Source organism: Cyclopterus lumpus, chromosome 6, assembly GCF_009769545.1.
Source record: "Cyclopterus lumpus isolate fCycLum1 chromosome 6, fCycLum1.pri, whole genome shotgun sequence".
Classification (NCBI taxonomy): domain Eukaryota; kingdom Metazoa; phylum Chordata; class Actinopteri; order Perciformes; family Cyclopteridae; genus Cyclopterus; species Cyclopterus lumpus.
The window spans coordinates 22,127,548-22,142,156 of NC_046971.1; the positions used below are offsets into that span (position 1 = coordinate 22,127,548).

General features: G+C 46.3%; 1 protein-coding gene across 1 annotated transcript; it reads left to right on the forward strand.

Moving 5' to 3' along the window:
• The first annotated feature begins 359 nt into the window (after positions 1–359).
• Positions 360–3,120, forward strand: LOC117732380 (ras association domain-containing protein 10-like). Its single transcript, XM_034535289.1, has one exon. The coding sequence runs from the start codon at positions 674–676 to the stop codon at positions 2,078–2,080; it is 1,407 nt and encodes a 468-aa protein (XP_034391180.1). The 5' UTR covers positions 360–673; the 3' UTR covers positions 2,081–3,120.
• The last annotated feature ends 11,489 nt before the right edge of the window (positions 3,121–14,609 follow it).

Here is a 14,609-nt window from a genome sequence, read left to right on the forward strand (position 1 = left end):
TGGGAGGGAGAGAGAGAGAGAGAAAGAGGGAGAGAGTGAGTGAGGGAGAGAGAGAAAGAGAGAGAGAGAGAGCGAGAGAGCGAGAGGGAGAGAGAGAGAGAGAGGGAGAGGGAGGGAGAGAGGGAGGGAGGCGTGTCTCAGCCCGTCCAGCACTCCTCTCCTGCTTTCGTCCCGCACACAGCAGAGAGCAGCCGGCTCTGACACACACGGACGCCGCGCTCCTCTCCGGAGCAGTGCGCAGGGCTGGGACGATCTTCCGGGGGAGAGAGGGACATAGACAGAGAGACAGAGAGAGAGAGAGAGAGAGAGAGAGAGAGAGAGAGAGAGAGAGAGAGAGAGAGAGAGAGAGAGAGAGAGAGAGAGAGAGAGAGAGAGAGAGAGAGAGAGAGAGAGAGAGGCGATGTCCCGACAGGCTGCACCGGGAACAGACCGCCGGGAGAACATGAGTGGATGTGGTTTCCTCGGGTCACGTTCGGACTGAGTGAACTCCAAAGTGCGGACCGATGACAGGCGACGGGAGCGCGCGGAGGACGTGTTCCCCTCATCGCATATAAAGCTGATCAAGTTTGAAGTCAGCTTCAAATGCAGCGAGGGACTACTTTCTCCTCCTTTACTCTCTGACTTTTGCCACAAACAGAAACTTTTTTGGGGAGGATTTTGAGTCGGACCGGAGATGGAGCCGGTGGAGGGGAAGCTCTCCGTGTGGGTCGGCCGGGAGGAGAAGCTTGTCTCCGGGCTGACCAAGCGGACCACATGCGCCGACGTGGTCAGAGTCCTGCTGGAGGACCAGAACCTGCAGCAGGGCGCCTCGGCGGCGATGCTGTCCGGCTCCCCACAGTCCTACTGCGTGGTGGAGAAATGGAGGGGCTTCGAGAGGATCTTGCCCAACAAGACCAAGGTCCTCCGGCTGTGGGGCGCCTGGGGGGGCGAGCAGGAGAACGTGCGCTTCGTCCTGGTGAAGAACGAGGCGTCGCTGCCCAACAACGGGCCCCGCAGCGCCGAAGCCCGGGTGGTCCAGAGCCGGGAGAGCGGCGGCCCGGGCGGAGGCGGCGGCGGCGGCGGGTTGAGGGCCGCCGCTAACCTGTCCCAGGAGAAACAGAGGCGCGTAGTCAGGAAGGCGTTCAGGAAGTTGGATAAGATGAACAAGAAGAAGGAGCAGTCGGTTTCTAAAGACCAGGGCTCCGCGGAGAAGATGGAGACGCTGGTCCACCTCGTGATCTCCCAGGACCACACCATCCGCCAGCAGGTCCAGAGGATCAAGGAGCTGGACCGGGAGATCGAGCGGTACGAGGCCAAGGTGCACTTCGACCGCATCAAGAGACACGGCGTGAACTATGTGCAGGACACATACATGGTGGACTCCTCCTCCACCTCCTCCTCCTCGTCGGAGCCTCCATCGGACTGTACGCGGCAGGACGCGCGGAGCACGGCGGAGGCGCTCGCGCAGTTCGAGGAGTACGCGCGCCGCTGCGAGGAGGTCGTGCGGCTGCAGGAGGAGCTGACGGAGCGCGAGGCGCTCGTGGAGTGCATCACCGGGGAGATCCAGGAGGAGCTCAACCGGCGCTGGATGAGGCGGCGGCGCGGCGAGAGGACAGCGGACGCGGCGCAGGACACGGGCGCAGAGGAGTTGCGCGCGGCCGTGCGCGCCGCCGCTCCAGCTGCGGAGCCGGACTCGGACAGCTTGTCCGAGGACGAGTTCGCGCTGGAGGAGGAGAGGATCAAAACGCAGCTGGACACCAGCCTGTACATCGGCCTGCGGCTGAAGACGGACATGGACGCCATCAGGGGGGACCTGGACCTGAGCATGGCCCTCTGGGAGACCAGGGAGAGCGAACTTCTGGACCTTCTGGCCAAAGTCGAGACCATGGAGATAGAGCAGGCGGACAGCACGCTGACTGGCGGCGGCGAGGCAGAGCCGGCGGGTGCCAAGGCGGAGCCGGAGAAGAGCAGCGTCTGGGTGGAGCAGGCCAGGGGTCTTTCCAAGGCCTGCAACACAAACGACGAGGACTCGGACACGGGCCTGAGCTCCATGCACAGCCAGGACTCCGACAACCCGCCCGTGTGCGAGTCTCTGGTGTAGACTCACTTTTTGTTGTTGTTTGTGAGAACGTTGGCCTTTTTATGCAATGGGGAGCCACGGACTCAGGGGCCGTGAGAGTGAGCGTTGGCAATACTGGGGAGACGTTCCTCCCTACACAAAATGCACCTCAGCCTGGATACTGTCATTCTATAGCAATAATTCCTATATGTAGCAGCACAATAAGCTGAGAGGGGCGGCATGCTTCGAGAGGGTTTCTAGGCCACGTTGCTGACCTTTGACCTCTGCGAGGAGAGTCAACAACCGCACCGCTCGTTAGAAGACAGCTCCAGAGGGGAAGTGAGCTCGGTCACAGGATGACAAAGAGTTAGTGACAGCTGGCACAGGTCAGGATAGACCCCCACCTTGGAGCCACAGAGGTAAGAGCGCTGTGCTCTGTGAACAGGTTCCCTTTAAAGGTCGTCATCAGGTGCACCCTGATGCCTTTAAAGCACAACAACAACAAAAGTCCTATTTATTTCATTTGGTCGTAGTTCCGTTGTTGTTTTAAATCAGTCGTCCTCCACCTTTTTTTTGGTGGGGAAGCGCTCGTTGCCCTTTAAACAGTAAAACCCTCCCATCAAAAGTTGCATATTTCTCTAAACTATGAGCATTTCAAGCGAGCAGTTGTTTAAATTGAATAATTATAGACACATGAAAAGGCCCCAAAAAAGAATTTTATGAGGCATAATAATAATAATATATTTGTTGTCTTCTCCTAACGTTTGAATCATCTTATTATTCCCTCAGATGTATATATGTTGACCACCTCACGGGGTAAAAAGTAAATTCAGTGCTTCAAGGGGTGCTCCAGCAATTCAGTTTTAAACTCCCATAAATGTGAGCGAGTCACGAGAGACATAATGGTGGAAATTCAAGCTGCGCTGACTGAGATATCCGAATAGTTTTTGTTCCTGTAAAGGGGCAAAGCCCCCAAAAGCACCGGATTCTACATTTCCCATGATGCAACTGGTAGCGAGAGTACTCTGACGCACTGTGGCTTTCGTCGGCACGTTGTCTCACATGTTAGTGTTGAAATAAAGAGCAACAAAAACAAAACACTATCTGGCTCTCACTGTGGCTTTATTTGGCATGACTGGCAATGTTAATAAGACCCGCCCCCTAACCCCCCCTCCACCCCGCCATCCCTCAGGGCTAAACATCTTTCCCTCTTGTAGTTTTTCCATTTCATGTGTGTTTTTTTCTTTTTGAACTGAAAGGTAACTCTCTATGCCCGCAGCACTCAGCAGTGAAAGGCATGTGTGTGTGTGTGTGTGTGTGTGTGCGTGTGTGTGCGTGTGTGTATTGAACTGCACCGTGTCATCCTGCCATGCTCGCTACGCATAGTTGTGTTTAATTGCTGTTCTCCGGATCGCTCTTGCATGAACTCCTGCATTAATTATGACCGGATGAAACAGAGAGCTGCATGTATGGAGCCACGTGCCCCGCGCAGCTCAACTTTCCACCATTCAGTATAACGCACAACTCCAAAACAACGAGCACATTTTCTCACCTTCCTCTAACGATGCACATCGGTTATGGTTTTCGCTGCCAAAGTATTAAAGCAATATCTGTTTGAGGCTTCGGCATGGAGCCAAATGAATGGAGCTGAATGGAATCTAGTTTTACTATCTATTAGTCTTATTGTTATCTTATTATCCAGAGCAATGCAGCTCCATTCACCTCCATTGTATTGGGCTTAGGAAGAGTTGACATTCTATAAATTATACATGAATGTATGCTTATTGCTCTGCAGGCTAATTCCAGTGTTCGCAAAATACCGGTGTCGACGATACCTGTGCTATTTAAAAAATGAAATATTGATGTCATGTTAATAATACATGTATGTAAATCCAGCACCTCTTAAGTCACACGTTTGTACAGTTATGGTTACAGACTCTCCCTACACTCAGACTTTTAAATCAAATTCATTTGCCCCCCCCCCTCCAAATAAAGAGACAAAATGTCCAATAAACAAAGTTAAAGATGAATTTGACTGACGGCCTTATTATTAAAGTTATGGTATAGATCGTTGTGAATTCTTTCAGCCACATTGACGGTGCAGCGAATATCTGATGCGAACATTTCTCACGGCTCCCGTCACCGACCAGTCAAACCTCCCCGACCAGGAGAATTCCAGCCGCGTCGCATAACAACGGTTATGGTTCTGCGCCAGCTTTTCCTCGCTCTGAGAATGATTATGTCACACCCTCGGTGTTCTGAAGGTGTGAATAGGGAGGTAAGTATTCTGCTTACAAGACACAGTGAGAACAACAAAACTCTCATTTTGAAGTATCCCAAAGAGCTGTGGAGATAAATAGTGAGAACGGCACAAAAAAGGAAACTTCACGTGCATGGAAAATGAAAAATGAAAACGTGCATCGTGTTGAAGTTGCCGTGACTACACAGGTACGGGGATAAACTTCAACCGAGGGCTAAAGTGAAGTTGTGGCATCAGTTGAAGTCAAAGTACTAAAAGTAGGTGAAGGGTCATCTGAAGGTCGAGCACCGAAAGGAGCTGAAATCGGCAAAGTGTTCGCTGATCAACCCGGAGGTGTCAGTTTATGTGTGTGTAGGCGAGCTCTCAGGTAAAGGCCACAAAAGGAAAGCAGTGGAACGGTCCGTTAAGGTGTGACCGCTGGCATCCCTCAGAACAATGTCTGTGACGCCGTGTCAACACGGTGCACGATCCTTTCAAAATAAACTTCCTTCTCAAGTTAAGGCAACAAAAACGCCTCGTGAGGTTGAGGGAAACGACTCCCGTGTGCCAACGAGTCGTTTGACAAGCGACTCCCGTGAGTCAGGTGTGACATATTTAGCCAACAGGACTTTACAAAAGAGGACATTACAAACATCAGTTGGGGTTCCTTATGAAAGTTTAAAAAAAATCAAAATAGGATGATATATGTATCCCTGAAAGATGCAGTACAACTTAAAATGTCCAGGATAAGGTGACACTTCAATTTTTTTTTTTAAATCTACATATTTGGATATAATGTATGCTATGGTGTGTTTTCACATGACTGACAGCTCAGCCAACTCCCAGCCGGCCGATCTCTGTCTGTTCATCCGACACCATCCACGTCATTCCTCCACCGGCGGGCTTTTCCATCCCGCTGGGTTCTGTTTCACTGGTTCAGTGGCTACAGACGACACCCCACTTTCTCCCGTGTCTTCTTCTTCTTCTTCGGAGGCAGACTGTGGTTAGGTTACACCGTCGTGTTCATTTGATAGGCTCCTCGTTCTCCTCTTTGCTTTCCTAGCCCCGCCTCTTTCCTTCTCGCCGGCCTCCACGCCGTCACATTTCAATCCTATAGAGTGATGTCAAAAAGGCCGTTCGTTACATATTTGGGCCAATGCAGTTATTTTTTCTTTTTTGTAAATAATGAGTTGTGGCAGAGGTGTTTTAAAAAATGTAGAATTTGGCAAACATTTGGGAAGTAAGTAGACACGAGACTTGAAAGTAAACTGATTCTTAAGATACCTTTGCTGTTGTTAAACCCTCCATTTACTTAAATTATTTTTGGAAAGTTCATTTAATCAATGACTCCCTGGCCGAAGGTACAGAATTACATAACACTGGGATCTTTCTGTTTAAATAAAGGATGAAGAAATAAATAAAGAACGTGTGAGAGCCAGCTGTTGGCTGCTGCTTCATATTTACTGTAGACATATTATAAAGATATCAATCTCCTCGTCTACTGGCAAAACAAATGAGAATGATTTGGAGATGGTACATTTTAAATGGTTGTAGTTACCAAAAACCTATGGCGCATTGTTAGGGCGACAAACTCAAATAAAGGGGCAACAAATTAATATTTCTATTATTGATAAATCCGTCAATAATTTGTTGCCTGATAAATTGACTCATTATTGCATCCATAAATGCAATAATGAGTCATAAATGTGAGAAACTTCACAACCTCCCATGACTTCCAATCCAGAATCCAAAGACAACAGCAGAAAGTCCTTCTACTTGCCAGAGAAATGACAAATATCACTCTCAAATATGGAAATTGTTCGACATATCATTTGAAAACTATACAAATGCGTTGCTGTATATTACGCAATAAAAAAATTCCCTCAGACTGCTCACATGCAGAATGATAACAACAACAACAACAAAACTGGCGAAAAGAACAAACGGCAAACTAAATAAATGAGTTTCCCTCGATGCTTCAGGCAGAAGAGATGAACGCACAAACAGCTGTCCAGCTCGGATAAAAGAGCTGGTGTGTGTGTGTGTGTGTGTGTGTGTGTGTGTGTGTAGTTGAGTTAATCCCTGACAAGAGCTTGCAGACAGGACTGCATGTGTGTGTGTGTGTTTGTGATCTGGGCGAGACGGACGCTCCAGGGGTTTGTGCGTCCTCAAAATCACACACAGCTGGCATCATTGGGAGTATTTAAAAGCAACATAATAATATAATAATAATAATAATAATAATAATGATACAAATAACAAAACTATACCAGAATTTCAGCATCAGGATGATGAATAAAAAGTCAAGAGGCGTTGTGATGGCCTTTTAGCATCTACGTTAACCTCCCGACAGATCGGATTGGTGGAAGACACATTTGGAGATTTTAAGTGAAAACGTGAAATGAGAACGATGCAGCGGCGCATTCATTTGCTCTTTTAAGCTCTCTCTGTGTGTGTGTGTGTGTGAGTGTGTGTGTTGACATTCAGTGACAGCTGGTGGTGGATTATTTTTGTTGTCGTATATTTAAAACACCTCATCGGTTTAAATGAAACCCAGCAGGAAGGCCTTCAAAAGGGATTTATTACAACCATATCAGAGATGTAAAGAGATATATTCTGTGGATCTTTCTAATGCCGGGTGGACATCATGCGTCATGTGCTTTAGCAGACACCCCCCCCCCCCCTCCCCACCACCCCCCAGCAGCCACCAGACACACCGTGATGAATTAGAGCGAGACCCCCACCTCACTCCCCGCTGCCTCCTTGACGGGCTCCTCTCATCTTAAAGAAGTACGCCCAGGATTTGGGAGATTCTCCTGAACTCTAATACGCAGACAACAAAAATCATCTTTCCACAGCAGCTAACATTTGCTAATTAGCACTAAACACAAAGTAGAGCTGAGGCTGATGGGTATGCCATTAGTTATGTTTTTGGTCATAAACCAAAGTTCCACGGTTTACTCGATCGTTAAAATTATAACCATTCATCCCGGGGGGGGGGGGGGGACCTCGACCACATGCATCATTTGTGCAGCGGCCGTGGCCAATCAGGTCCCCTTCCTTCATTAACCTTTCATCGCGGCTTACGTAGAGCGCTGACCCCTGATGAACAAGTCACTTAGCTCAGGATTTATCGAGCTTGTCAGCGATATTATTTATTTAGACGGACCCCGAGGCCGAATGGGTCCGAGTCCGCGTCCTCCATAAAATCCAGCGCCGCCTGTCGGGAGACCCGGCTCGTTAATAATGAAGCAGAAACAGCTTGTGGGGCCAGAGCTGCTGTCCGAGGTCAACCTGCATTAAGACGGGAAGGAACGTACATTTGACTTAGGCCGTCACAATGTGGGGACAATAGTTATATTATATAGCATTGAAGATACATGTAATTAGAGCAGTGTGGTATACCAACCCTGACACAAAGACAAGGTTTCTCATATCAAAGCACGCTTCCTTCCTTCCTTCCTTCCTTCCTTCCTTCCTTGTGTGTCTCTGAGGCCGTTTCCTGAGCTGCATTCCCGTTCAGGGATCTCATGCAACGTGTCATTTGCCCCACGGTTCGTTTGCGTTCGCACTAATGCAAGCTGGTCTCTCATTGGTCAGAATGTTGTTTTTACCGTGGGAGATTCACCTCCAACGCTCTTCTTCCTCCTCCTTGTTTTTATTCTCCTCTTAATTATTGGAGCGCCAGCAGCGTGTGATGCTAATTGTTTTACATTGTGGTTATGTGACTAATATACCACGGTTTATTAAATGAACTAAAAAAACTAAACCCGATCCAACTACTTGGATCAGTATTTGGAATGTGGAGGAGTGACGTAGAGACGCGTATACGACTCTTGTAGCTGCAGCGCCCTGTCAATCACAGTAAGCCCGCCGGCTTTAAGGTCGGTTTGATTCTGAATGGATCATAATTTACTAAACGAACGTCAATGAACGTCAGATTGAGACCATAAACTCATGTTTAAAATGAGAGTAAAGTCAATTTCTCAAAGACTTCCATAGAATTATTTTAAGATTAAATTTAAACGAGTTAAAAGACACAAAAGAGGAAGGAAAAGCAAACGCTCAGCAGAGATAACATGAAATGAGAAAAGATGATCGACAGGAAGATAAATATTTGAAAGCCTGAGAGCCTAACTGCATTATATTTACATACAACTGTTTGATTTTGACTTGAATATTGTTCTTCTGGACCTCAATGGAAATATGTGAGAGCATATATGGCTCATGAAAGTGCAACCAATATGTGTCCGACTTTATTTCTCCAATGCTAGGGTGAGAGAGCAAGAGAGAGAGCAATCGACAGAGAGAGAGAACAAGAGAGAGAGAGAGAGATCAAGAGAGAGAGAGAGAGAGCAATCGACAGAGAGAGAGAGCAATCGACAGAGAGAGAGAACAAGAGAGAGAGAGAGAGAACAAGAGAGAGAGAGAGAGAACGAGAGAGAGAGAGAGAGAAATAACATAACAGGAACAAGCTTTTCCAGTCAGAAGAAATGTCGCCTCCCTTCATGGGACCGGGTGACAGCAGGCGACTTGAGCTGCACATCAACACGAGCTGTCAAACAAGAAGAAGAGACTTTACGGCCTCATGTCAGCACAGAATGTCGCCCGGTGTGAAGACGTTCCCCGACACGCCTGGAGACCAAAATACATCCCCACGCAGAGCGCTGACACTTTATTATTGCTGTTTGCAGGTTGCAGACAGATTGGGCATGTGAATATTTTCAGATATGTATTTTTTTTTTGGGCGGGGGGGGGACCACTCAATGTAGAATTTTTACTTCGCCAACTATCGCAGGAACTATTATAACACTAAACATTTAAATGACTCAAATTCCACTCTTATGCAGATTACGAAACTATTCAGAATGTTACATGGTTCATGTAATTATGCCTTATAATTATATTATGCCTTATCCTAAATGGAGCATTTTCCGATTAAGACATGTGCGATATGCCGATAAGCAAACGTTTCTGGTCGGAATTCTCCTTCACGCCTACTTTTATGCATTATGAAGGTATCAACCGATTTTTAGATATGCGCAAATATCGCACATTTTGACCACGTCAAACACAGCGAAGATCACGTCCTTAAACAGGAATAGTAGAGAAATATATACTTTCATTAGCCATGCGAACAGCTTATTACGAGTCATGTCACTTCGACTGATAGAATGAATGAGAGATTGAAATTGTTCTTCTCAGCTCACAGAATGAATAATAATGGTAATACGATACTCAAAATGATTTCCCCAAAATGTTCAACTGGTTCCTTCGAGCCGTGATCCGTCAGCCTCCCGGTGGGACACATGTCGTAACTTCCCATCCATATAATAGTATTTAACACAACTGTCTTTGCAAACAGAGAGAGAGAAAGAACAGATGATAAACACGAGGAACTAGACACTGTGATTTAAAGTGGGAGTCGGGCCTTGACGTTCATGAAGTCCACGAGCCGGTTCTGCTCCGCTCCGGTTTTATCCCGTCACTTCAATCACCTGTCGGGCTCCGTTCCTCGCGCTAACCCTGCCAGTCAATTAAAGCAGATGCCAGCAGGAAGGGCGGAGGAGCTGATCAATATTTGATGACAGAAAGATGTCAGAGACGGAAAAAAGGAAAACCCAACCAACACAGACAGACACGAACTCCAAAGGTAAACACATGAAAAATAAAAGGTTTGAAGATCCGATGTCACCTGGACTCTCTTGAATTGGTACCGTTGACTTGACGGCTGGTGACTGTGCTCGAGTCGGAGAAGAGCTGCCTTTAAGTGGTTTGAGTGTAAATGAGTGCAATTTACATTATTAAATGACAGAGGAAGGCAAACAGACACCCTGATGATATGATGCATCCTCACACATATCTATATTAAAAGGTTGTGACTCATTAATATGCAGCCTGTGGTTGAAAGACTGCAAGATTTACAGAATGTAAAGCCCCTTGAGGCAAAATTGTGATTCAAGCCATTGGATGTGAATACAATCAATTGACTGGTCTAGAGCCCCACAGAGCCACTAGCATGGCTGTCGACTCTTAGTCTTATTCAGTCAAATATTATTCAAGCCAATATTACTGTAAATAGTGTTTTTGTTGAAGACTCATTTCAGCCCTAGGATTAACACACCTCCTGTTTGCCACTAAGTATTTCATGGCAGCAGAACGGTGTGCGTGGAGTTGACTCCAAACAATAAACAGGAACTGTGTTCAATGTAATGAAGGACAACGTGTCTGCAGACGAAAGGTGACTCATCATCCTGCCTGCGACGCCTTCATACGGCATGTATAGGATTGTGAAATACTTTGTTTGGCTTAGACAACAAAACTACTTCATTAGGTTTAGGAATAGATTGTCGTTTCGGTTAAAATAACCACAAAGTTATGACTATGAAGGCAAATCAGTCAAAATCCGAGAGCGCAAATGAGAGCAACGCGCAAATCAAACAGCCGCACAAGTGAGTCTATTATATATATATATATATATATATATATATATATATATATATATATATATATATATATATATATATATATATAGTTTTTCTGACAACGGGCAACGCAGTCGGCAGAACTACAATGTTGGCGTTGTACGCTTCTACAAACCACGGAATACGCCGAATATCGACGTTTCTGAACCGCAAATGAAGACGTCAGCCTCGTATCACAGTGGCAGGAACACTCAACGGCACGTTGAGAAACGATTGGTTCCGTTTGGGCAACCAAACTTATTTAAGGTCAACAAGAACATCATGGTTTGTGTTGCGACAAGAACGTAGAGACCGCAACGTAACTCGAGTGAATAAATCAGTCAACAATGGTACGTAGCAAGCGTTTACTTTTGGTTTTACACGGGACACGAACGGGGGCCTCCTGGGTGAAAGTCCCGTGTTTGTTTGTGCAAAAAAAATTGAAGCATAGTTTGTGAAACGTCAACTGAGGACTCCCTGATCTGAGGACCGTCGGTCACGAGGTAGCGGGGGAGGGGACACGTTTGGACGCAGCATCGGTGCATCATCTGTCGGAGAACGAAGAGATGAAAGACACAATGAATAACTGGCATCAAACATCGGAACAGTTAATCTGGTGTGATCTTGACATCACTGCCATCGCACATGGAGGGCTCCGATCTATTTTAGTCGTTTCCAGATGGGCGGGGCCCGGGTCTGGGCAGGGCCCCGCCATCAGGCTGTGATGCAAACATCCGATCCTGTTAGATTAGATTTTAACAGTGTCAGTTCACCAAAAGACACCTTCTCACCTACAAATATTGAGCCATGCAGAGACTTTTGGTTTTGAGATATCTGCTCATTATATTGGGACTATTTCCTTTGTCGAAAGTAGTTTCAATCCATACTGATCTCTGCTTTGAAAGTCAGTCAGACTGTGATTTCAATATCTACGTGTGTCCGTGCATGTCGGTCTGGCGTAGTTGTTCCGGCACCGGCACTGAGGCTGCGCTCCACCCATCGCAGTAATGTAAACTCTGGATTAAACATCAACCAGGAGTCAACACACACACACACACACACACACACACACACACACACACACACACACACACACACACACAGTGCCCCGAAGCTGCCTTGACCTCACGTTCCTCCCTCCCGTCAAAGGCAAACAGACTCTGCCTGTGTCAGGGCTTTTTTCTTTTAAACACTGAAGGATGGGACATTTACCAGATCAGTGAATGTCTGTGTGTGAGATGCGTAACATCCTTTTTTTTCTCACCAGACTTAAAGTATTCCCAGAAAATACAGCATTCCTTGTGTGTGTGTGTGTGTGAACACAAAAACGAGTTCCCACAGGTGGGTGGTATCCGAGCTGAGCTCCGACAACTCATCAATCATCTTTCACAGGAATTAGGGACAGGCAATGATGCCTCACGCTTTGTAAAACACACACACACACACCTACCTCTCAAAAATGGTCTAATTTATATTCCTAATAGCCATAAACGGCTCTTGGGCGCTACTGTAAATCCCTTCTTACTTGTTTGGATGCGTGTTGTCATGCCACGGTGTAATGGAGGCTGAATGAGGGGGCCGATTGATCAGATCAGAAGCAAGCTCTGATTTTTAAAGAACGCAAAGCTGTAGGTGTCTACCAGATTTAAGATTCAGAGATGTGGAATTTAGAGGAGGAAGAGAAGCTGCAGCTTGCTCTGCTGATAAAAAAAAATGTATTCATTCATTTTGTGAACCTGTACTTTGAAACAGACTGCTCTGGAGGATAAAACGAGCCCACCCTTTCGCTATCATGCTGGCTGGGTGGGTTTCTCATTACTCAAAGGGGTCAGGACTGGGTTTCGAGATATACTGTATATCCTCAGATTCTGCAGCTAATTACATAAAACCGTCAGTCACTAGGCTAAGAAACAGGGTTTACAACGACAGTAGTGAGACACACTTGTATTAATAAATAAATCATAAAATAAGTTGATTCATTCTGAAACAAAAAGACCAAAAACAACGTAAATCCTTTTTTTAAATGGCTCACCGATACTGCATCTTTTAGCAAAGGTTTTGGGACTACTTTCAACTGTGGATAAACACATTTGGTTCTTTAGTGAGGAGCGCCGACTGAAAATAAACACGTGCTCAGTTGTTATGAAGGAACATGTTGGTAGGATCAATTAATTGCTGGTTCTGGTCTTTTAGTGTACTCATGGTTAACAATGCGTGTGACTCCAATGTAACCTGTACTCTGTTTGGAGGAAGTGTTGTTATGCGAGTCAATTACATTTCGTATCGTATTCCATTGAGAATGACAGTAAATAGCTCTGCTTGAGCCATTTGGACTTCAAATAAACTAATTTAAGGGGGATAGTTTGACACTTTGGAAAATAACATATTCACTTGCCTGCTGAGGGTTGGAGGAGAAGATGGACACCACTCTCAGGTCTGTACACCAAACATGAAGCCATAGCCAGCAGCACATACATGCAAACACATTGCATATATATTTTTAGATATTAACGTTTCGGTTTCTGTAACGCAGATTAAACAACACAGGTGTAAAGTATTCCTGAGCTTTAGAGGTGCTGGGAAGCTGATTTTGTCATCTTTGGCCTGAGCCAGGCTAGCTGTTTGCAGTCTTTATGCTAAGCTAAGCTAGCTGGCGAGAATATTCCTATGCAAGAACGACAAGAACGCAATATGAACCTTAAAATGTTGATGCCGTGCTTATGTCCACTAAGCCAAACAGATGTACACGCCTGATGCTAATGAGAGCGACACACCGAGAGGGGAATGATGCGAGTTAAAGAGAGAGAGACCAGGCGAGAGGGCAAGCGCCATGCAGGATGTCCACCCCGACTCCAGCCTGTTCATCGTCACCTACAGATGAATAGAGGGAAACAGATGCTGCCTTTCACTTTCCTGTCCGCCACTTCCTATTACCTCTGCAGCTTGTGTGTTCATAGAGCGCGTGTGAGCCCGGCTCTGCTCTTGTCAGCATAGCTGGAAAAGCTGGTGAGTGTGAGAGGGTATAAGAAAGACTGCAATATCTAGCTATTTTCTGGTCTCTAGCTAATCAGCACAGCATCATCAGCTAGCTCAGCGGCACTAAGTGAGATAGCTAGTTAGCTGAGCAGTGCTTGGTGAGCTAGCTCGTCCAGATGTTCCCCTGGCCTGGGCGTGGCCTCCTTCCCAATGGCCCTGCCTCATTGGTCCTGCCTCCGTGGCCCTGCTGATGCACCCCCCTCCTCTCTTCTGTTTCATGGATTGTGGAGGTCTGGATCGTGGTTCATACCTACTACTCATTATTCATACATGTCTGTCATATTCATTGAACGTTTATGTAACTCTGTAACGCTGTTCATCTGTACACATGACATCTATTGCTTCTGTCCACCCGGGGAGAGGGATCCTCCTCTGTTGCTCTCCTGAAGGTTTCTTCTCTTTTTACCCCATGAAAAGGTTTTTTTCTGTTTTTTGGGGAGTTTTTCCTGATCCGATGTGAGGTCCTGGGACAGGGATGTCGTATGTGTACAGATTGTGAAGCCCTCTGAGGCAAATTTGTAATTTGTGATTCTGGGCTATACAAAATAAACTGAATTGAATTGAACTTCTCGCAATCTCAAGAGTTTAACTCGGTTATTCTGACCCAGTTGCCGTGCGATGTTTTCACTCATCCACTGAGAACAAAGTGACTAAAACTACCAGTTGCAAATCACCGCTTCAGTTCTGCTTTTGTCATTTTCACAGCGCATTTCTCTTTTCACCCTCGCAGCCTCGTGTAACCTCATTTCTGAACGCGTGTTTGAAGTGAATATTTATGCCGTTATCATGAGGTATGAAGCTGGGGTGCTTGCCAGGACTGACAAGCGAGACT

Coding starts and splice junctions, on each gene's coding strand:
- LOC117732380 (XM_034535289.1), top strand. CDS start 674: ATGGAGCCGGTGGAGGGGAAGCTCTCCGTGTGGGTCGGCCGGGAGGAG.